This window comes from Choloepus didactylus, chromosome Y, assembly GCF_015220235.1.
Source record: "Choloepus didactylus isolate mChoDid1 chromosome Y, mChoDid1.pri, whole genome shotgun sequence".
Classification (NCBI taxonomy): Eukaryota; Metazoa; Chordata; class Mammalia; order Pilosa; family Megalonychidae; genus Choloepus; species Choloepus didactylus.
Genome location: NC_051335.1, coordinates 12,193,245 through 12,217,626, shown reverse-complemented (window position 1 = coordinate 12,217,626; position 24,382 = coordinate 12,193,245). Strand labels below are relative to the sequence as shown.

The window sequence follows — 24,382 nt, the reverse complement described above, 5'->3', positions numbered from 1 at the left end:
ACTCCTCTGGTCTCCCAGTTAGGTGGCATCTAAGAGACCAACACTAGACTCAAACTCAGTTTCTCCCTGGCAATGTGTGGGTCCTAATACTGGAACAAAATCCTATCAGATGACATTTAACCTAGTCTTAACATTAACAATTCACTAGGAATTTCCAACATCCATATCATGCATTTGTTTGTGGAGTGAGCTGGGGTCTACTCTTCTCTACTACTGACTATGAATTTCAAGGGTCCTGGTAAATATTGTGTCTGTGATTAGGATCCAGCTATATACACGGAGGCTGAGTGAAGCCTTCATTTTTGGCCAGCCAGGTTGGTGTCTGATTTGTTCAGATGATCAAATTTATGCACTACATAGAAAGCCTTTAAGAACTCGTTAAAGTCAATGTTTCCGTCTTTGTTTAGGTCCATTCTGTTGGCGAGCTCATCAACTTGGGAGTCATCAATGTGAACACTGTAGTGAGTACAGAAAAGTTGCCACATGGTACGAAATTCTTCCATGGAAATCAGGCCTAAGAGAATATAGGAGAAGGCTGTGAGTGTTCATGTTAAGACCCACCTAAGGGAGGGATGGGGCAGTCGTATTGATTGAATAGTCTCGATTAGAAGCTCACTAATATGCCTGACCACTGAGACACTGAAGGAAATGGAAAGGAAAGAGTAAGATCACAAATGTAAGAAACAATACGTCCCTTTCAACTACCAAGTGATCCTGAGATTATTCAAAAGCCAGAATGAGTAAATAGTGAAAGGACTGTGGGCTGTGGAGCTATATGTGGTATAGAAATTTTAAGATCTGAAATCTAAGGGAGGGGACACAGAAGGAATGCAGAGAGGAAGGTGACATCAAAGCAGAAGGAGAGGATACCCTGATACCCCGGGACTAAATAAGAGGATCGCAAACAATGGTGCTCTGCCTTTTTTATAGCAGTAATTTACTTTCATGTGTTGGATTATTGATTTTTTATTCTTTATAAAAGGTCTCTGCAATAGATTTGATTTTTTTTAAGTTTGAAAAATAAGCTAAGTAGAAAATGAGTTGTCACAGCTCTCAGTCCCCAAAACAGAATCTGATTTTTTTATTGCCAGGAGTAATTAAGCTTTTTAAACGGGCAGTGGATTTGTGCTGGTGATTTATAAAAGGAGCTATTCCAGTTTCCCAATGGATACATAGGCTTATGTAGGCCTCTTTGGTCTTGAATACAGAGTTTGTGGGCCAAACTAAAATAACAATAATAATAAAAAAGGTGAGCTCACTTATTCCCCTTAAGTTTAATCAAGCTTGGATGAAGAAGGAAATCAATAAAAAATTTTAAAAAATTTAAAAAAAAGGAGTTCTGGATTCAGAAAAACAGACTAGCTTTTGCTTTTTAGTACTGAATTAATTAAAGAAAGTTCACTTACCTGAGTGATCAGAGTCAATTACATTGTATATGATCTGCAGGTCAGATCGGTATCTGTACAAAATTTCAATTAGAGTAGACTGAGCCTACAATAAAGATTTTCTGAGCATTAAAACATATAGAATTAATGGCACAAATCAAGTTCAGTAAATGTAACAATCATGAAATATTATCACAAATTCAAATTGTATGACTGAGATAGAAATTTGAAAAGGCAGCCTTCCTTGGAGTCCCAACACTCTTCAATCAGCTAAAGTACCGTGCTCTTTGTTTTCTGCACTGGTCTGCAGTGTGTGTTCCTCAGGGGACAGGGCCAAGAAGAATAAGGAAGCAGTAAATAACAAAAGTCAGCATTTACCAAGAGTACCTCTATGCCAGGCTCTGCACAAAGAGCTTACTTATGTGGGTTATTTCATTTAGTCCCCAACCACAATCCTAAAGAGTAGGAACAGAACTACTATCGGGTTCATTTTACAGATTAGAAAGCAGAGAGGTAAAGTAACTCTCCCCAGGTTCACATAGCTGGTAAGTGGGAGTTGAATCGCAGCTGCCTAGAGTCAAGGCCTATAATTGTAGTCACTGCACTGAACTGCCCCTTAAGTGAAGCCAAAAGCCTCCTCCTTTTCTCGCTCCTGCACTCTCCCTCCCTTCTCTCTGTTCCTAACCTCTCATCTCCCCTGCAATCAACCACCCAAGTGTCAGTTCTTATGGGCTCACTTTCAGCTCAATGTTAACGTATTGCTGATGAGTTGTTAACTAACAAATACTAGAGAGCTGACACCTCTCCCTGGGGTATTCACATTTTAATAAGGGATGCTAAATTTTAAAAATCTTTAAGGCATGCTCGCGGGGCAAGATGGCAGACTGGTGAGCTGTATGTTTTAGTTACTCCTCCAGGAAAGTAGGTAGAAAGCCAGGAACTGCGTGGACTGGACACCACAGAGCAATCTGACTTTGGGCATACTTCATACAACACTCATGAAAACGTGGAACTGCTGAGATCAGCGAAATCTGTAAGTTTTTGCGGCCAGGGGACCCGTGCCCCTCCCTGCCAGGCTCAGTCCTGTGGGAGGAGGGGCTGTCAGCTCCAGGAAGGAAAAGGGAGAAGTGCAGTGGCAGCCCTTATCGGAAACTCATTCTACTGATCCAAATCCAACCATAGATACACTGAGACCAGACACCACAGAATCTGAGAGCAGCCAGCCCAGCAGAGAGGAGACAGGCATAGAAAAAAAACAACACGAACAACTCCAAAATAAAAGCGGAGGATTTTTGGAGTTCTGGTGAACATAGAAAGGGGAAGGGCCCTGAGGCGCATATGCAAATCCCGAAGAAAAGCTGATCTCTCTGCCCTGTGGACCCTTCCTTAATGGCCCTGGTTGCTTTGTCTCTTAGCATTTCAATAACCCATTAGATCTCTGAGGAGGGCCCGTTTTCTTTTCTTTTTTTTTTTTAAACCTTTTTTCTTTTTCTAAAACAATTACTCTAAGAAGCCAATACAGAAAGCTTCAAAGACTTACTATTTGGGCAGGTCAAGTCAAGAGCAGAACTAGGAGAGCTCTGAGACAAAACGCAATAATCCAGTGGCTGAGAAGATTCACTAAACACCACAACTTCCCAAGAAAGGGGGGTGTCCGCTCACAGCCATCATCCTAGTGGACAGGAAACACTCCTGCCTATCGCCAGCCCCATAGCCCAGAACTGCCCCAGACAACCCAGTGTGATGGAAGTGCTTCAAATAACAGGCACACACCACAAAACTGGGCGTGGACATTAACCTTCCCTGCAACCTCAGCTGATTGTCCCAGAGTTGGGAAAGTAGAGCAGTGTGAATTAACAAAGCCCCATTCAGCCATCATTTCAGCAGACTGGGAGCCTCCCTACACAGCCCAGCAGCCCAGAACTGCCATGGGGGGACGGCACTCACCTGTGATATAGCACAGTCATCCCTCAACAGAGGACCTGGGGTGCACGGCCTGGAAGAGGGGCCCACTTGCAAGTCTCAGGAGCCATATGCCAATACCAAGGACTTGTGGGTCAGTGGCAGAGACAAACTGTGGCAGGACTGAACTGAAGGATTAGACTATTGCAGCAGCTTTAAAACTCTAGGATCACCAGGGAGATTTGATTGTTAGAGCCACCCCCCCTCCCTGACTGCCCAGAAACACGCCCCATATACAGGGCAGGCAACACCAACTACACACGCAAGCTTGGTACACCAATTGGACCCCACAAGGCTCACTCCCCCACTCACCAAAAAGGCTAAGCAGGGGAGAACTGGCTTGTGGAGAACAGGTGGCTCGTGGACGCCACCTGCTGGTTAGTTAGAGAAAGTGTACTCCATGAAGCTGTAGATCTGATAAATTAGAGATAAGGACTTCAATTGGTCTACAAATCCTAAAAGAACTCTATCAAGTTCAGCAAATGCCACGAGGCCAAAAACAACAGAAAATTATAAAGCATATGAAAAAACCAGACGATATGGATAACCCAACCCAAGCACCCAAATCCAAAGACCAGAAGAGACACAGCACCTAGAGCAGCTACTCAAAGAACTAAAGATGAACAATGAGACCATAGTACGGGAGATAAAGGAAATCAAGAAGACCCTAGAAGGGCATAAAGATGACATTGCAAGACTAAATAAAAAAATGGATGATCTTATGGAAATTAAAGAAACTGTTGACTAAATTAAAAAGATTCTGGACACTCATAGTACAAGACTAGAGGAAGTTGAACAACGAATCAGTGACCTGGAAGATGACAGAATGGAAAATGAAAGCATAAAAGAAAGAATGGGGAAAAAAATTGAAAAAATCGAAATGGACTTCAGGGATATGATAGATAATATGAAATGTCCGAATATAAGACTCATTGGTGTCCCAGAAGGGGAAGAAAAGGGTAAAGGTCTAGGAAGAGTATTCAAAGAAATTGTTGGGGAAAACTTCCCAAATCTTCTAAACAACATAAACACACAAATCATAAATGCTCAGCGAACTCCAAATAGAATAAATCCAAATAAACCCACTCCGAGACATATACTGATCACACTATCAAACCCAGAAGAGAAGGAGCAAGTTCTGAAAGCAGCAAGAGAAAAGCAATTCACCACATACAAAGGAAACAGCATAAGACTAAGTAGTGACTACTCAGCAGCCACCATGGAGGCGAGCAGGCAGTGGCACGATATATTTAAAATTCTGAGTGAGAAAAATTTCCAGCCAAGAATACTTTTTCCAGCAAAGCTCTCCTTCAAATTTCAGGGAGAGCTTAAATTTTTCACAGACAAACAAATGCTGAGAGAATTTGCTAACACGAGACCTGCCCTACTGGAGATACTAAAGGGAGCCCTACACACAGAGAAACAAAGAAAGGACAGAGAGACCTGGAGAAAGGTTCAGTACTAAAGAGATTCGGTATGGGTAAAATAAAGGATATTAAGAGACAGAGGGGAAAAATATGACAAACATAAACCAAAGGATAAGATGGCTGATTCAAGAAATGCCTTCACGGTTATAACGCTGAATGTAAATGGATTAAACTCCCCAATTAAAAGATATAGATTCACAGAACGGATCAAAAAAAAATGAACCATCAATATGTTGCATACAAGAGACTCATCTTAGACACAGGGACACAAAGAAACTGAAAGTGAAAGGATGGAAAAAAATATTTCATGCAAGCTACAGCCAAAAGAAAGCAGGTGTAGCAATATTAATCTCAGATAAAATAGACTTCAAATGCAGGGATGTTTTGAGAGACAAAGAAGGCCACTACGTACTAATAAAAGGGGCAATTCAGCAAGAAGAAATAACAATCGTAAATGTCTATGCACTCAATCAAGGTGCCACAAAATACATGAGAGAAACACTGGCAAAACTAAAGGAAGCAATTGATGTTTCCACAATAATTGTGGGAGACTTCAACACATCACTCTCTCCTATAGATAGATCAACCAGACAGAAGACCAATAAGGAAATTGAAAACCTAAACAATCTGATAAATGAATTAGATTTAACAGACATATACAGGACATTACATCCCAAATCACCAGGATACACATACTTTTCTAGTGCTCACGGAACTTTCTCCAGAATAGATCATATGCTGGGACATAAAACAAGCCTCAATAAATTTAAAAAGATTGAAATTATTCAAAGCACATTCTCTGACCACAATGGAATACAATTAGAAGTCAATAACCATCAGAGACTTAGAAAATTCACAAATACCTGGAGGTTAAACAACACACTCCTAAACAATCAGTGGGTTAAAGAAGAAATAGCAAGAGAAATTGCTAAATATAGAGAGACAAATGAAAATGAGAACACAACATACCAAAACCTATGGGATGCAGCAAAAGCAGTGCTAAGGGGGAAATTTATAGCACTAAACGCATATATTAAAAAGGAAGAAAGAGCCAAAATCAAAGAACTAATGGATCAACTGAAGAAGCTAGAAAATGAACAGCAAACCAATCCTAAACCAAGTAGAAGAAAAGAAATAACAAGGATTAAAGCAGAAATAAATGACATAGAGAACAAAAAAACAATAGAGAGGATAAATATCACCAAAAGTTGGTTCTTTGAGAAGATCAACAAGATTGACAAGCCCCTAGCTAGACTGACAAAATCAAAAAGAGAGAAGACCCATATAAACAAAATAATGAATGAAAAAGGTGACATAACTGCAGATCCTGAACAAATTAAAAAAATTATAAGAGGATATTATGAACAACTGTATGGCAACAAACTGGACAATGTAGAAGAAATGGACAATTTCCTGGAAGCATATGAACAACCTAGACTGACCAGAGAAGAAATAGAAGACCTCAACCAACCCATCACAAGCAAAGAGATCCAATCAGTCATCAAAAATCTTCCCACAAATAAATGCCCAGGGCCAGATGGCTTCACAGGGGAATTCTACCAAACTTTCCAGAAAGAACTGACACCAATCTTACTCAAACTCTTTCAAAACATTTAAAAAAATGGAACACTACCTAACTCATTTTATGAAGCTAACATCAATCTAATACCAAAACCAGGCAAAGATGCTACAAAAAAGGAAAACTACCGGCCAATCTCCCTAATGAATATAGATGCAAAAATCCTCAACAAAATACTTGCAAATTGAATCCAAAGACACATTAAAAATATCATACACCATGACCAAGTGGGGTTCATTCCAGGCATGCAAGGATGGTTCAACATAAGAAAATCAATCAATGTATTACAACACATTAACAAGTCAAAAGGGAAAAATCAATTGATCATCTCAATAGATGCTGTAAAAGCATTTGACAAAATCCAACACCCATTTTTGATAAAAACACTTCAAAAGGTAGGAACTGAAGGAAACTTCCTCAACATGATAAAGAGCATATACGAAAAACCCACAGCCAGCATAATACTCAATGGTGAGAGACTGAAAGCCTTCCCTCTAAGATCAGGAACAAGACAAGGATGCCCGCTGTCACCACTGTTATTCAACATTGTGCTGGAAGTGCTAGCCAGGGCAATCCGGCAAGACAAAGAAATAAAAGGCATCCAAATTGGAAAAGAAGTAAAACTGTCATTGTTTGCAGATGATATGATCTTATATCTAGAAAACCCTGAGAAATCGACGATACAGCTACTAGAGCTAATAAACAAATTTAGGAAAGTAGCGGGATACAAGGTTAATGCACATAAGTCAGTAATGTTTCTATATGCTAGAAATGAACAAACCGAAGAAACACTCAAGAAAAAGAGACCATTTTCCATAGCAACTAAAAAATTCAAGTACCTAGGAATAAACTTAACCAAAGATGTAAAAGACCTATACAAAGAAAACTACATAACTCTACTAAAAGAAATAGAAGGGGACCTTAAAAGATGGATAAATATTCCATGTTCATGGATAGGAAGACTAAATGTCATTAAGATGTCAATTCTACCCAAACTCATCTACAGATTCAATGCAATCCCAATCAAAATTCCAACAACCTACTTTGTAGACTTGGAAAAGCTAGTTATCAAATTTATTTGGAAAGGGAAGATGCCTCGAATTGCTAAAGACACTCTAAAAAACAAAAACGAAGTGGGAGGACTTAAACTCCCTGACTTTGAAGCGTATTATAAAGCCACAGTTGCCAAAACAGCATGGTACTGGCACAAAGATAGACATATAGATCAATGGAATCAAATTGAGAATTCGGAGATAGACCCTCATATCTATGGCCGACTGATCTTTGATAAGGCCCCCAAAGTCACTGAACTGAGTCATAATGGTCTTTTCAACAAATGGGGCTGGGAGAGTTGGATATCCATATCCAAAGGAATGAAAGAGGACCCCTACCTCACCCCCTACACAAAAATTAACTCAAAATGGACCAAAGATCTCAATATAAAAGAAAGTACCATAAAACTCCTAGAAGATAATGTAGGAAAACATCTTCAAGACCTTGTATTAGGTGGCCACTTCCTAGACTTTACACCCAAAGCACAAGCAACAAAAGAGAAAATAGATAAATGGGAACTCCTCAAGCTTAGAAGTTTCTGCACCTCAAAGGAATTTCTCAAAAAGGTAAAGAGGCAGCCAACTCAATGGGAAAAAATTTTTGGAAACCATGTATCTGACAAAAGACTGATATCTTGCATATATAAAGAAATCCTACAACTCAATGACAATAGTACAGTCGGCCCAATTATAAAATGGGCAAAAGATATGAAAAGACAGTTCTCTGAAGAGGAAATACAAATGGCCAAGAAACACATGAAAAAATGTTCAGCTTCACTAGCTATTAGAGAGATGCAAATTAAGACCACAATGAGATACCATCTAACACCGGTTAGAATGGCTGCCATTAAACAAACAGGAAACTACAAATGCTGGAGGGGATGTGGAGAAATTGGAACTCTTATTCACTGTTGGTGGGACTGTATAATGGTTCAGCCACTCTGGAAGTCAGTCTGGCAGTTCCTTAGAAAACTAGATATAGAGTTACCATTCGATCCAGCGATTGCACTTCTCGGTATATACCCGGAAGATTGGAAAGCAGTGACACGGACAGATATCTGCACGCCAATGTTCATAGCAGCATTATTCACAATTGTCAAGAGATGGAAACAACCCAAATGTCCTTCAACAGATGAGTGGATAAATAAAATGTGGTATATACACACGATGGAATACTACGCAGCAGTAAGAAGGAACGATCTGGTGAAACATATGACAACATGGATGAACCTTGAAGACATAATGCTGAGTGAAATAAGCCAGGCACAAAAAGAGAAATATTATATGCTACCACTAATGTGAACTTTGAAAAATGTAAAACAAATGGTTTATAATGTAGAATGTAGGGGAACTAGCAATAGAGAGCAATTAAGGAAGGGGGAACAATAATCCAAGAAGAACAGATAAGCTATTTAACGTTCTGGGGATGCCTAGGAATGACTATGGTCTGTTAATTTCTGATGGATATAGTAGGAGCAAGTTCACAGAAATGTTGCTATATTAGGTAACTTTCTTGGGGTAAAGTAGGAACATGTTGGAAGTTAAGCAGTTAGGTTAGTTGTCTTTTTCTTACTCCCTTGTTATGGTCTTTTTGAAATGTTCTTTTATTGTATGTTTGTTTTCTTTTTAACTTTTTTTTCATAGAGTTGATTTAAAAAAGAAGGGAAAGTTAAAAAAAAAAAAAAAGGAGGAAAAAAAAAAGATGCAGTGCCCCCTTGAGGAGCCTGTGGAGAATGCAGGGGTATTCGCCTACCCCACCTCCATGGTTGCTAACATGACCACAGACATAGGGGACTGGTGGTTTGATGGGTTGAGCCCTCTACCACAGGTTTTTCCCTTGGGAAGACGGTTGCTGCAAAGGAGAGGCTAGGCCTCCCTTTGGTTGTGCCTAAGAGCCTCCTCCCGAATGCCTCTTTGTTGCTCACATGTGGCCCTGTCTCTCTAGCTAAGCCAACTTGAAAGGTGAAATCACTGCCCTCCGCCCTACGTGGGATCAGACACCCAGGGGAGTGAATCTCCCTGGCAACGTGGAATATGACTCCCGGGGAGGAATGTAGACCCGGCATCGTGGGACGGAGAACATCTTCTTGACCAAAAGGGGCATGTGAAAGGAAATGAAATAAGCTTCAGTGGCAGTGAGAATCCAAAAGGAGCCGAGAGGTCACTCTGGTGGGCACTCTTACGCACACTTTAGACAATCCTTTTTAGGTTCTAAAGAATTGGGGTAGCTGGTGGTGGATACCTGAAACTATCAAACTACAACCCAGAACCCATGAATCTCGAAGACAGTTGTATAAAAATGTAGCTTATGAGGGGTGACAAGGGGATTGGGAAAGCCATAAGGACCACACTCCACTTTGTCTAGTTTATGGATGGATGAGTAGAAAAATAGGGGAAGGAAACAAACAGACAAAGGTACCCAGTGTTCTTTTTTACTTCAATTGCTCTTTTTCACTCTAATTATTATTCTTGTTATTCTTGTGTGTGCGCTAATGAAGGTGTCAGGGATTGATTTGGGTGATGAATGTACAACTATGTAATGGTACTGTGAACAATCGAAAGTACGATTTGTTTTGTATGACTGCGTGGTATATGAATATATCTCAATAAAATGAAGATTAAAAAAAAAAAAAAAGACATAATGCTGAGCAAAATAAGCCAGGCACAAAAAGAAAGATATTGTATGTTACCACTAAAGTGAATTCTGTGAAAAATGTACAATGTTTTATACTGTAGAATGTAGGGGACCTAGAGATACCAATTAGTGGAGGGGGAATGATAATCTAATAAGAACAGATAAACTATGGAGGGTAATCTCAATGTTATGGGAATGCTCAGGAATGATTATGGTTTGTAAACTTTCTTGGATATAGTAAGATCATGTTGGAAGCAATAGAGTTATTTTAGGTTTTTTTTTTCTCTTATTCCTTTGTTTTCTTAGGGGTTGTTAATTTTCTTGGGGTATGGTAGGAACATGATGGAAGCAATGCAGTTATTTTAGATTATTTGTTTTTCTTACTCCTCTGTTTGGACATGGTTTATTAACTTTCTTGGGGTATGGCAGGAACATATTGGAAGCAAAGTAGTTATTTTAGTTTATTTGTTTTCCTTAATCCATTGCTTTGTTTGAAATGTTGTGGGGTTTTTTTGGTTGTTGTTTGCCTGTTTGTTTTTTTTTTTTTTTTAATCATCATTTTATTGAGATATATTCACATACCACGCAGTCATACAAAACAAATTGTACTTTCGATTGTTTACAGTACCATTACATAGTTGTACATTCATCACCTAAATCAATCCCTGACACCTTCATTAGCACACACACAAAAATAACAAGAATAATAATTAGAGTGAAAAAGAGCAATTGAAGTAAAAAAGAACACTAGGTACCTTTGTCTGTTTGTTTGCTTCCCCTACTTTTCTACACATCCATCCATAAACTAGACAAAGTGGAGTTTGGTCCTTATGGCATTCCCAATCCCACTGTCACCCCTCATAAGCTACATTTTTATACAACTGTCTTCGAGATTCATGGGTTCTGGGTTGTAGTTTAATAGTTTCAGGTATCCACCACCAGCTACCCCAATTCTTTAGAACCTAAAAAAGGTTGTCTAAAGTGTGCGTAAGAGTGCCCACCAGAGTGATCTCTCGGCTCGTTTTGGAATCTCTCTGCCACTGAAGCTTATTTCATTTCCTTTCACATCCCCCTTTTGGTCAAGAAGATGTTCTCCATCCCACGATGCCGGGTCTACATTCCTCCCCGGGAGTCATATTCCACGTTGCCAGGGAGATTCACTTCCCTGGGTGTCTGATCCCACGTAGGGGGGAGGGCAGTGATTTCACCTTTCAAGTTGGCTTAGCCAGAGAGAGAGGGCCGCATCTGAGCAACAAAGATTGCCTGTTTGTTTTTAATTTTTTGATAAACAAAGTTTAAAAATTGAAAAAAAAATCAGTAGAAAAATAGGAGTAAAAACTAAATGACAAATAGGGTGGGATGGGGGGATGGTTTGGGTATTCTCTTTTCACTTTTATTTTTTATTCTTATTCTGATTCTTTCTGATGTAAGGAAAATGTTCAGAAATAGATTGTGGTGATGAACGCATAACTGTATGATCATACTGTGAACAGTTGATTGTATACCATGGATGACTGTATGGTGTGAATATATTTCAATAAAACTGAATTAAAAAAAAATCTTTAAGGCATATTCTGGGTCATGTAAGCAAGTCTATAACTTCACAGCTTCATAGGAAATACAGTGAGTATTTTAAAGGGTATGTTGTATGAAAGAATGGATGTCAAATCTTCCCTTCACGAGACAACACTTAAAATAAGAATCACGCTTGCCATGGATTTGCTTGCCTTTGCAGGAGTGGGTGCCTATCCTCAGAGTACACAAATTTCCTGACGATATCACAATGTACTTGGGAGATCCCTCTTAGGTCTTTCCTAAGACAGCTACAAGATGATTACATCCCCCAATTTTTGAAGGGCTAAGTTACTCGTTTAGGTTGTCCAAAGTGTGTTTTGCTCCAGCCAGGTTTTAACTGGGGCTATGTTTCACTTGCCTCTTTCACAGGTTTTTGAATGTGGATATCCTGGAAGCTGGACATGTAGTCAATATTTCCATCTTTGTCTGTGTTTACCAGATGCAATCTCAGGGATCTCCATGGTAAGTTCAGCCCCAAAATGCTCTCCATGGAAAAAGCCCACTGGCCCAAAGAAAGTTTTCCTAACAACAACAACAACACAACAAAAGTCTTATCATTTGTTTACATTTGTTTATAATTTGATAAAGAAACACAGCCTCCTTGGTAGAGTGAGTGGGCAGTCTGGGGTTCTGAGGCCTGGGTACCTCCTGCTCTCCTCTATGATCTGTCCTTCCAGACCACACAGCTCTCAGGGAGGAATCAACTTAAGAAAGTCCAGTGTTCCACAGATCTTCCCCTTATTATACTTATAAGAAATCAAGCCTTTTAGTGTTAATTTTTTTCCATTTTCTGATTAACAAAGTAAGGTATGCTTATTAGAGAAGATTTGAAAACACAAAAGAATATAAAGAATAAAAGATTTACTTTACTCACCTTTCATTTTCCTATATAATATCTTTTTCCCCTAATATTGCATGTAGTTTTTCAAAATAGAAAATCTCCATTTCCTTCTGATTATTAAAGATATGCTAATTTAAAATAATTTAGGACGTACAGAAAACAATGTTGTTATTTCCACTCCTTTTGCTATGTATATAAACATGAATATACATAAATTATACATATTTTATCTCTTAAAATCAAATATACATTACACTCTAGCATAAATTTTATATCTATGTATTGCATATGACAAAACCCACATACATATTTAATCTCCTTTTTTACTTATAATAAACTATGGACATCCATTTATATTATAAACATAGATCTACATCATCATTTTAATGACTATGAAACTATTCCTTAGAATAACTCCTAGATGTGGAATTGCTGGATCAAAGGGTATGCATATTTTTTAAGGTTTTTGATACATATTATCAAACTGCTTTCCAGAAAGAGTCTATCCATTTACATTCCCACCAGCCCATTTCCCCACACACTTACCAGCTAAGGACAATTTATTTTTAATTGAAGTTTATCACATACAGAAAAGTTCACAAAACAAATACAGAGCTCAAGGAATTATCATAAATGGAACTCATGCAACCACCACCAAGGACAAGAAATAAAACACTGATAGTACCCAAATTGTGTACCCCACACAATTATTACCACATCCCACTTTCCCAAGGAGAGCTGCTATCTTGATCCCTCACACTATAGTTTATTTTTTGCCTTTTTTGATCTCTATATAAATGGAATCATCCAATAATATATTTGGGAGGAGAGACCTTCTGGCTTTTGCTGAACAATAGTTCAGCCCTGTTGTTCCATTTAGGTACTGTAGTTTATTCATTTTCATTGACATATGTATTCCATGGTATGAGTATTCACAACTTAAATATCCATTCTATTATTGATGGACATTGGATATCTGTAGTTTGGGGTTATTACAAACCATATTACTAAGAATATTTCTGTATGTACCTTTGGTGCACATATCTCCCTGCATTTCTGTTGGGTATATACTTAGGAGTGAAATTTCTGGATGATAGGGTATATAAAAAGCATAGCTTCATTTGATACTCCAGTTTTCTGATATGGTTGCACCAATTTAGACTTCTATCAGCAGTATATGAGAGTTCCTGTTGGTCCACATCTTTGCCAACACTTGATATTGCCAATATTTTTCATATCAGCCATTCTAGGGGCTGTGTAGTAATATCTCATTGTGGATTTAATTTTTGTTTCACATATTACCAAAGAGGTTGAGCACCTTTTCATATATTGGCTATTTGGATATCCTCTTTAGTGAACTGGCTATACAAGTCTCTTGCCAATCTTTCTACTGCATTTTCTGTCTTTTTATTTTGATTAGCAGGTGTTATTTATATTTTCTGGATGTGAGACTTTTGTCAATTGCTTGTGTTGCAAATAACTTCTCTCATTCTATGGTTTGCCTTTTTTTCATTCCTTTAGCGGTATAGTTTGATGACCAGAAGTTCTTAATTTTAATGTAATTAAAATCACCACTTTTTTCTTTATGGTTAGTGTTTTCCCGTACTGTTTATGACATCTTTGCCAAGTCCAATGGCATAAATAAATTCTTCTGTAAATTCTCCTTCCATAAGCTTTGCTTTTGCCTTTCATAATTAGATCTACAATCTACCTGGAATTGATTCTTATAGACGTATGAGCTATGGGTCATTTCTCTTTTTCATATGGCTGTCCATTTGGCCCAGCATCATTTATTGAAAAGACTACCTTATTCTCACTGTGTGGCAGTGACACCTTAAAGTGTCCATATATGCATGCATCTTTTTCAGGATTCTCTATTTTAGTTCCATTTGTCCATGTGGGTTATCCTGGTGCCAATTCCATACTATTATAATTACCATACCCTTATAATATGTCTTGCTGTACTGCGGGACAAGTACTCCAACCTTATTCTTTTTCTTCAAGAATGTCTTGGCTATTCTTGCCCTCTTGCACTTCCATATAAATTTCAGATGCAGCTTCTCAAGATCTATGAAAAAATCTCATGTTGGGATTTTGATTGGGATTGCATTGAACCTACAGAACAATTTGGGGAGAATTTATCTTGATAACTCTGAGCACAATACCCATGCATTTATTTCAGTCCTCTTTGATTTCTCTTAATATTTTATAGTTTCCATGAAGAAATTTCATACATCATTTATTATATTTCTTCCTACATACTTGATTATTTTATCTATTGTGAATGACATATTTTTTAAAATGGCATTATCTAAAAGTTAATTGCTGGTTACACCGGTTATCAATTTATTCTCATTCAACTCAAAACCTATACTTCTTTGCCCTGTTTTGTGATACTAGAGCTGGACCCCTTAAATATTTCTCCTTTTACAGCTGCTATAATGTTAAACTATCAGTATAGGGCGCAGAAAGAATGCTGCAAAGAATAGCAGAAGAAACAGCTTCTCTTTCTGGTTCTGGTGTGCTTTTCTTCTTGCTTCTACAGCACAGCATGGTTGGCAGAGTTATGTAGGAGACGCAGGGCACCCACCCTGTAGTGAATTTCACTGACACCCTAGTGCATGGCTGTAGTGTGTGGGAGACATAGTGGTACACAGCCTTTAGAGAGTTTTGCTGGCACCCCAGTGAGTGGCTCCCTCCTCTTCAGTCCTGGCCCACCAGCTGCAGATAAGGTCACACCTGAAGCACCTCATTGAACTTCTCTGTCCAGTGGGCCACAGCCAAATGTTCTCCAAAGAGGTCTGAATCTCAGCAAGTTTGTGTCTTTTTGGGGTATTCTTTCAGAGCCCTACAGACAGTAGCTGCTCCCTATACTTGCTATTCCTATATTCTTTGGAGTTCTCTTTTATTCCTTTTAGTAGTTAATCACCTTTTACTAGTTAATAATTCTTTATATTAAATTTCTCTGTTCAAATTACTGGTATGGTTTCTGTCTGTTGGCTAGACTCTGACTGATACACTAACATATGGAAATGCAATCAATTTCCATGTATTGACCTTGTGGTCAATAACTTGCCAAATTCACTTATTAATTTGAATCATTCTAATTCTAATAAAATGAATTCTAATAGTTTTTCTGTGGATTTCTTTGGACTTTTCTACATACTTAATCGTGTTGTCTACAAATAATGAGTTTTATTTCTTCCTTTCCAATTACCATTTTATTTCCTTATCTTGCCTTATTGCATTGGCTAGCATCATGAGTACAATGTTGAATAGAGGTGTTGACTGGGAGCATCTGTATTAATTTCCAATTGCTGCTGTAACAAATTATCATGGAATTAAATTAACATAAATTTATTCTCTTACAGTTACGGGGGTCATAAGTCCAAGTCAGTTTCAATGGGCTAAAGTCAAAATGTCAGCAGGGCAGTTCCTTCTGGAGGCTCCGAAGGGAAGATCCATTTCCTTGCCTTCTTCAGCTTCTACGGGCTGCCTATATTTTATCTTGTGGCCCCTTTCCCCATCTTCAAAGTGCATTATTCTCATCTCTGCTTCAATCATCACATTGTCTTCTTCTCTAAGTCCTCCTGCCTCCCTCTTATAAGGACCATTGTGAGTACAACAGACCCACCTGCATAATCCAGGATAATTTTCCCATTTCAAAATCCTTAATTTAATTACATCTTCAAAGTTCCTTTTGCTATGTAAGGTAAGAGTAGCAGAGTCCACAGATTGGAATGTGGACATATTTGGGGAGCCATTGTTCAGCTTCCCATAGCATGCTTGCCTTATTGTCAATCTTAGAAGGAAAGCTTTCAACATTTTTCTATTAAGTGTGCTATTTGTTATAGGTTTTTGTAGAGAGCTTTCATGAGATTATGGAAGGTCACTGTTAGTGCTTTTTTTAAAAAAAATTATTAGAAAAATTGTAAGTTTACAGAAAAATCATCCAGAAAATACAGTGTTCCAATATACTGCTCCCTCACAAACAGTTTTCTCTATTGTTAACATTTTGGATTTATGTGGTTAACTTTATTATAATTGATGAAACAATATTAATTATAATTATACTATTAACTATAGCCCACATATAGTCTATAGTTTACATTAGGGTTTGCAGTTGTATAATATAGTTCTATGGGTTCCTTTTTTTAAAAATTTTAACTCAAAGAAATACATCAGAGAATTTTTGCTTATATAGAGAGAATTCTATGATTTCTTATATGACTGATCAGTATGTAACCTGGTATGGTAAGGAATGGCAAGCATTACCTGATTTTCTTACCTGATTTACTGCGATCATAAAGTTCAAAAGCACAAATGAGGTCAGATTTTCGTGAAATAATTCTCTCTTTTAGTATCCTGATGGCACTACTTTCAATAGCATGCACCCTATGTCAAGAAAACATTAAATGAAAGTTACAGGAACCATCCTGTTCTGTTTCATTTTAACGTGCTATGTTATCACTTAACAATTTTCACTTTAAATGAATTGCCTAAATTCATACACACCATGTTCCTAGATAGTGAATGTAAGAGTGTATATGTGTGGGTATTTGGTGAAATTCTAAAAGGATTACAAATGGGTTTTCTTTTGGATTTCAAAGACTCACACGGACAATTAATATCTGAGAATATCCAATAAAATTTTGAAAAAGAAGAAAAAAATAGAGGGACTTGCTATACCAGAGATTAAATTTTACTATAAAGTTACTGAAATAAAACAATGGGTGTTGACCTAAGAGAAGACAAGTACACAAGTAGAAAATAATAAAAATTTCATAAATACAGATGACTATGTATGGGAACAATATATATATAATAGAGGAGGCATTGCAGTGAGTAGGAAAAGACCATTTTTTTCTAAATGGTGCCAGCATAGTTAGCCAACCATCTGGATTCTAAACTCCTACTTCAGGCCATTTACAAAAATAATCTTGAAGTAAAGGAAGAACAAAGGTACAAAGAAGTCATGAGACAAATACCAAAAAATAAAAAGAGGCAGACATAAATCCAGCCATATCAATAATAGCATTAAATGTTACTGGATTTGAAAACAAAACAAAAGGCAGATATTGTGAGACAAGATTAAAAAAAAGACAGACAAGATCCAGCTATGTGTTGTCTACAAGAGACACACTTTAGTTTCAAAGATTCAAGCAGGTTGAAAGGAAAAAGACAAAAAAAGAAATATCATGCAAACAGCAAAGATAAGAGAGCTGGAGTGGAGCAGACAAAATAGACTTCAAGACAAAAACTGTTACCCAAGATAAAGAGGGATATTTTATAATTATAAAAAGGGTCAATCAATCAGAAAGATAAAATAACTATGTGTGTGTGTGTGTATACATATATGTATATATAAACCTAATAAGAGAGCCAAAAAATCCATGAAGCAAAAATGACAAAATTGAAGGGAAAAATAAATGATACAATAATAATGGTTGGAGACATCAATTCTGTAGTTTCAATAATGGATAGAACAACTAGTTGGAGAATCAACAAAGATATAGAAGACTTGAACACATTATAGACCAACTCCACTTAACAGAAAAGCATAAAACACTCCAGCCAACAACAGAAGAATATACATTCTTCTCAAGCATATATGGAACATTCTCTACAATAGATCCTATGCAAAGCCATAAAACCAAGCCTAAATATATTTAAAAGTATTGAAATCATATGAAGTATCTTTTCTGACCATAAAAGAAATAAATTAGACATTAATAACAGAAAGCAGTTCGGGAAATTTACAAATGTGTATAAATTAAACAACACACTTCTAAACAACCAATGGGTTGAAGAAGAAATCACAAGAGAAATTAGAAAATGCCTTGGGATGAATGAAAATATAAACACAATATGCCAAACATTTTGGGATGCAACAAAAGCAGTTCCTAAGAGTAAAATTTATAGCTGTAAATGCCTACGTTTAAAAAGAAGAAAAATCTCAAATCAATAACATAATCCTCCACCTTAGAAAACTAGCAAAGCAAACAAAAAAAAGAGTAAACTAAACCCAAAGTGAAGGTAAGAAATTATAAAGATTAAAGCAGAAAAAAATGACATAGAGAATAGAAAAATAATAATAACAAAACCAAAAATTAGTTCTTTGAGAAGATCAACAAAATTGACATACCTTCAGTCAGACTGACCAAGAGAAAAAGAGACTCAAATTATTGAAATCAGGAATGAAAGAGGAAAGATCACTATTGACCTTACAGAAATGAGGATAATAAGGAAATATATGAATAATTGTATGCCAACAAATTGGATAACCTACATGAAATTGGCAAATTCCTAGAAGACACAAACTACTGAAACTATAGACCTATAATAAATAAATAAATTGAATAAGTAATCCAAAAACTTCCTACCAAAAAAAGCCAAGGCCCAGATGACTTCCCTGGTAAATTCAACCAAACATTTTAGAAGAACTAATACCAGTTCTTCACAAACTCTTCCTAAAATTAGAAGGGGGGGAATACTGCCCACCTTAGTCTGTAAAGTCTGTATTACTCTGATACCAAAACTAGATAAAGAAATCATAAGAAAAGGAAACCATAGACCAACAGTCCTTAATAATATATATATGCAAAATTCCTAAACAAAATACTATCAAGCCACACCCAGCAACATATTAAAAGGATTATACACCATGACCAAGTAGGATTTATCCCGGGAATACAAAGCTGTTTAACATCTGAAATCAATCAATGTAATACACCATATTATTAGAATAAAGGGCAAAATCCACATGACCATCTCAATAGATGCAGATAAAGTATCTGACATATGCAATACCCTTTCATTATAAAATTACTCAACAAACTAAGACTAGAAAGGAACTTCCTCAATCTGATAAAGACATCTACAAAAACCTACAACTAACATCATACTTAATGGTGAAAGACTAAAGTCTTTCCCCCTAAGATAAAATACAAGACAAAGATGTCCACTATCACCATTTCTATTCATCATTGTATTGGAGGTTCTAGTCAGGGCAATTAGGCAAGCAAAAAGAAATAAAAGGCATCTGGATTGTGAAGAAAAAAGTAAAACTTTCTCCATTCAGAAATAATATCATCATGTATATAAAAAATCCCAAGGAATCCACTAAAAAGGAGTTCATTAAGCTTACACAATATCAACACACAAAATCAATATAAGATCAATATACAAAAATCAATTGTATGTCTAGATACTAACAATGAACACTCCAAAATATAATTAAGAAAACAATTCCACTTACAGTAGCATCAAAATGAATAAAATACTCAGGAATTGATTTAACAAAAGAAGTCCAAGACCTGTACACTGAAAAGTACAAAACACAACTGAAAGAAATTAAAGATCTAAATAAATAGAGTAACATTCCATGTTCATGTTTTGGAAGACTTAATATTCAACATAATTTCTATCAAAATCCCAGCTAGCATTTATACAAAATTGACAAGCTGATCCTAAAATTCATATGGAAATGTAAGGGACATAGAACAGCCAAAACAATCTTGAAAAAGAAGAACAAAGTTGGACTCACATTTCTCAGCTTCAAAACTTTCTGCAAAGCTACAGTAATCAAGTCAGCGTGGTACTTGCATTAGGGTAGATATATAGATTAATGGAATATGATAGAAAGCCCAGAAATAAACGCTTACACTTATGATCAACTGATTTTTGACAAGTGTGCCAAGACCATCCAATGAGACAGAACAGTCTTTTCAACAGATGGTGCTGCATCAATTGGACCATCACATGCAAAAGAATGAAGTTGGATCCTTACCTCATATCACACACAGAACCTAAACAAATTGTTCATAGACCTAAATGTAAGAGCTAAAACTATAAAACTCTTAGAAGAAATCATAGGAATAAATCTTCATAACTTTGGGTTATGCAATGGCTTTTTAAATACAACACCAAAAACACAAGCAACCAAAGGAAAAAAAAAATAGACAACTGGACTTCCTCAAAATTAAAAACTTTTGTGCTGTAAATAATACATCAGAAAAGGAAAAGACAACCCACAGAATATGAGGGAATATTTGCAAATCATGTACTTGATAAGGGACACATAGAAGGTACTCAAATTTTTTTTAAATAAAATGGACAAATAACTGTCTATTTTTATAGGAGCAAGAGTAGAGGGGAGACGGGTCCACCTCAGGCTGTTAGTTTTAGTTACTTCTAGAGAAGAGGATTATTGAGTAGTCAGGGGAGAAGAGATCATTACCATTTTCTTTCTATATATTTTTGTTTCACTTGTTATCAAACATTAATTTTATAATTTAAAAATACCTTAAAAGACAATGTTAAAGGGCAAAAAGGGAAGATATGTTATGAATGCCATCACATGGAAGGAGAAACTCAACTATTTTAGTCATATACACCGCTGGCAAGAGAAGAGGAGGAAGACCTTGTCGGGCAGAGAAGGTTGTAGGTTAGGGGTCTGAGTGGGTATGTGGACTCTCTTCTTTATATTTCATTAGGTTCTGTCCCTGGATGATGACTGCTTCACCCATCTAAAGAAAAGTATGAATTGAAAATTGTTCCTTTGGGTTTCAAATACTGGCACATTCACTACTTGGTGTCTGAAGCCATTTCCATTTTGTTTATACCAATAAGTAACCAATAAGTAGTTGCCTTCACTCTGTGGCTGCTGTTTGTCACTCAGGACTGTTTTTACTGGGTCAACAATACAAGTGTTCAGAATTCTCCTTAGAATATACACACCTTTGGTAAAGAGGCTTTGGGCACGTTAACTCAGTTACTTGGTACTGGACAAATCGAGGCTTCATACCAGGACCCAGTTTGATGTAAGCGCCTCGATTGCTGCCTTCTTCATAATAATTAGACGCAGAAAATACAGTAATAACCTGATTGAAGAAAAAGAGGGTGAGGTTCATGCAAAAATTAGTTCTCAGAAGGTCATTAATAAATGCAGAAATAGCTATAATTCTTTAAAAACAAAAATCAAACAAACTTCATAACCACGGAAAATTATCCAGGTCTGATGTGCTTTCCTGAGATTCTGCCCTAGATGAAAACAAGGCTTTTTAATCAATATCCACAGGAGTACCAACTGCTAGTCACTCATCCAATATCTTAAGTGTATTGCAATCCTGTGTATAATTTTATTTCTACATCTTGGAATACTTAATGTTCAGTTTTGTGAATTCTAATTTTCCAAGGACATAAATATTTTTTGTTCTTTCCTTATAATATTAGAGCTTTCAAAATAAAACTTGTGTTGTATCATGGTCTTTTTCTCTTGCTTGGAGCTGAAAGATTTAGAGGGTCCAGGGCTCCATAAAACCAATGCTTTAAGGGCAGGGAAATAGTGGCTAGAATAAGGAACCCCCACCACCATTTTTGAAAGGAATCAGCCTTGGGGCAGTGGTGGCATATGGGAGGACAATTCTTGTCTGTGACAGGAAACCTGGCTTAGGCCCAGTTCCACCCTAATAAGTATGTCACTTCAGACAAACCACTGCTATTTTCTCTCAGTTTTCTTATTGCAAAGAAAACCTAAATAATACTTGCCTTACTCATCTTGCAATGTTAGTGTGAACCTAAAATGAATTAATAGAGTTAAGAAAAGTGAAAGTGTTGACATTGAGGGCAATACCATGCAATTTGGTATTCATTTTTATTCACTGCTGTCTGCTTTTAGAGCAAGAAGCATCCCAGGACAACTTGGGACAAGAAACCAGTTCCTCGGTTCTTACCTCTTCCAGCCTTATCAGACACCACTGACAGAGCACAACACACTCCATTTTATTGGCCACAGCTAAACTGCCCATAGCAAGCAAGTTGCCAGAGATCACCTACTCAACAAGTTGAAGGGAAGTGGGTTGCTTGGCTCTGCCCTACACAAGGAAAGTGCAAAAGGTGCAAGAAGACAAAAAATATTCACTGCTATCTTTTGTATTCTCTGTGAGGGTAAGTACATTCCTAATCACACTGTAATGGAGATTCGTCTTACAATTAATAAAGAACAAAGTCTTTTCTGTGTGTGTACTTACCACTGTGTGCCATACATTTCTATCGCTGAGATTAGGGAAGATAAGGCAAATAAGCCAAATATTTCTGAGGGTGAGGGGCAGTGAGGCCCCTTCAGATAACCTCTGTGAACCCTCCAGTCTCCTGCTTCTGTGTACCCAAGCATGGCCTTCCATTTTGGTATCAGGGAAGATATCTTCCCGTGGTCTTCTGGATCAATACACTCTCTGAAGAGAAGACTATGGTGGTGGGAAGGCTGTCTGTGAGAACACTGCCAACAGCGTGAGCTTACCTTCCCATCATGGCAGACTTCATAACCCTCAGGCTTACATTCATGAGACCGAATGAGCATCTTCAAATGGTATTTACTAAGAATCTTGGAAGTAATATCTGGTCCAAAATAGCAGCCTCCTCCCCGACTTTTGTTTGGGTAACAGCCTCTTTGGCCTCTGGGATCACTCCACAGAATATCAACAACCTTTGAACAACAAACCAGATTAAGCTGCTATTTACAAGTGAGAGTCTGTCATTCTAGATTCCAACTTATTTGCCAGAAATATCCCAAGTTATCCCAAAGGAAAACTATTTCTCATTCCTCCTTGAAAATTGTTTTATACTCATCTCCATGAATCCTTTCCAGAGTAATCTGAATGTCCATAGCCACCTCAATCCCTTTCTGCTCATCTCCAACAACCAATGTAGCAATAAAAATGACCAATTTAGCAATACTTAATGTGAAGACACAATCCCTGCTTTTTTTTTTTTTTTTTTTTTTTTTTTGGTCTTTAAAAATCCCATCACAATTGTTTTACACTTGTGCAAACTCTTTTCTCTAAAGGAGCATCATTGCACGTTCAGAGGAGAAAGTAACTCCCCACAATGAACACACATGTTCAGGGGGATAAAGTAGGTCACCCAGTTGCAATGGCCTGGAATTTTGTCCTGTTGAGCACACAGCCTAAGAAAGCCCTTGTTTTTTCCCAACACAAATATAGAAAACTATTTACCCAAGAATATCTTCTAAAGCATTTCTTCCACTTTTTGCCCCTTGACAAGTACATTCTCATTTTTGGCAATGGATTCTGTAGCTTTTAGCCATATTGATTTCCATAGGGTGTTCTCCTAAATCCCTAAGTACGTTATTAGCATCACATTTCTTTTTGGAGGCGAAAGAGGCAAATGCAGCTACACAAATGCCCAGGACTGAAGACCCAAGTTTCTAAGAATATTTTTCCTAGTAAATCAGAGGCTCCCTCTTTGTGGCTCCGATCTATGTATAAAGATTCTTTATTTAAACTTCTATCAGAGCTTAAGCAGTAGTGAGAAAAAGTAGCTTTGTCACAAAAGCTGTGAAACCTTGAGAAAATGCTCTGGGAATCACTTTCTAAATCTTTAAAATCAGAGGTTTGGACCAGATGACCAGTAAAGTATCTCAAAGTTCTAACAAACTATGATTGTAGGAGTCTATAATTTCCATGTTTCCTTTGAGGACCTGAAGTAGCATGCATTGTAAGTTGTACAGTTTTTCTAGTGGGTCCAAAGCAGATTTTGAGAAGAGGGCCAGAAACGGTTGTCCCACTAAACCTGACTGTACACCCATCCATGTCTGGTATTGAAGGGAAGCTAGAAATAAGAGGAAAGACAGTGAGATGGAAAGAAGAACAGTCCTGGTAGCAAAACTGCTCTGGTATGATAAGCACCTGGTCAGAGCTAGAGACCCCTGCACCAGGCCCATACCAGACACTTGCAGAATTTTTCAGGGCTGATTGAAGTGAGAATTCAAACTATCCAAAGAAGACTCAGACAATAATTTTCCTCTCTCCCCTCTGAATTCCAGCATTGGCATAACCCTACCTACAAATAAATAAAATGGAACCCTTTCACTTTGCTGGTGTTTAGGATAAAAATAATGCATTTA

The 24,382-nt window shown here is 37.2% G+C and overlaps 1 protein-coding gene across 1 annotated transcript in view; it reads right to left on the bottom strand.

The window, feature by feature from the left end:
• Positions 1 to 296: 296 nt before the first annotated feature.
• PPEF1 (protein phosphatase with EF-hand domain 1) overlaps positions 297 to 24,382 on the bottom strand; it is a 180,291-nt gene continuing 156,205 nt past the window's right edge. The window contains exons 12-17 of the mRNA XM_037822700.1: positions 22,757 to 22,942; positions 21,196 to 21,338; positions 16,745 to 16,851; positions 11,974 to 12,137; positions 1,407 to 1,491; positions 297 to 514 (exon numbers count right to left, since the gene is read on the bottom strand). Of these exons, the coding sequence (XP_037678628.1) occupies positions 297 to 514; positions 1,407 to 1,491; positions 11,974 to 12,137; positions 16,745 to 16,851; positions 21,196 to 21,338; positions 22,757 to 22,942 (903 nt within the window). The remainder of the gene's footprint in view (positions 515 to 1,406; positions 1,492 to 11,973; positions 12,138 to 16,744; positions 16,852 to 21,195; positions 21,339 to 22,756; positions 22,943 to 24,382) is intronic.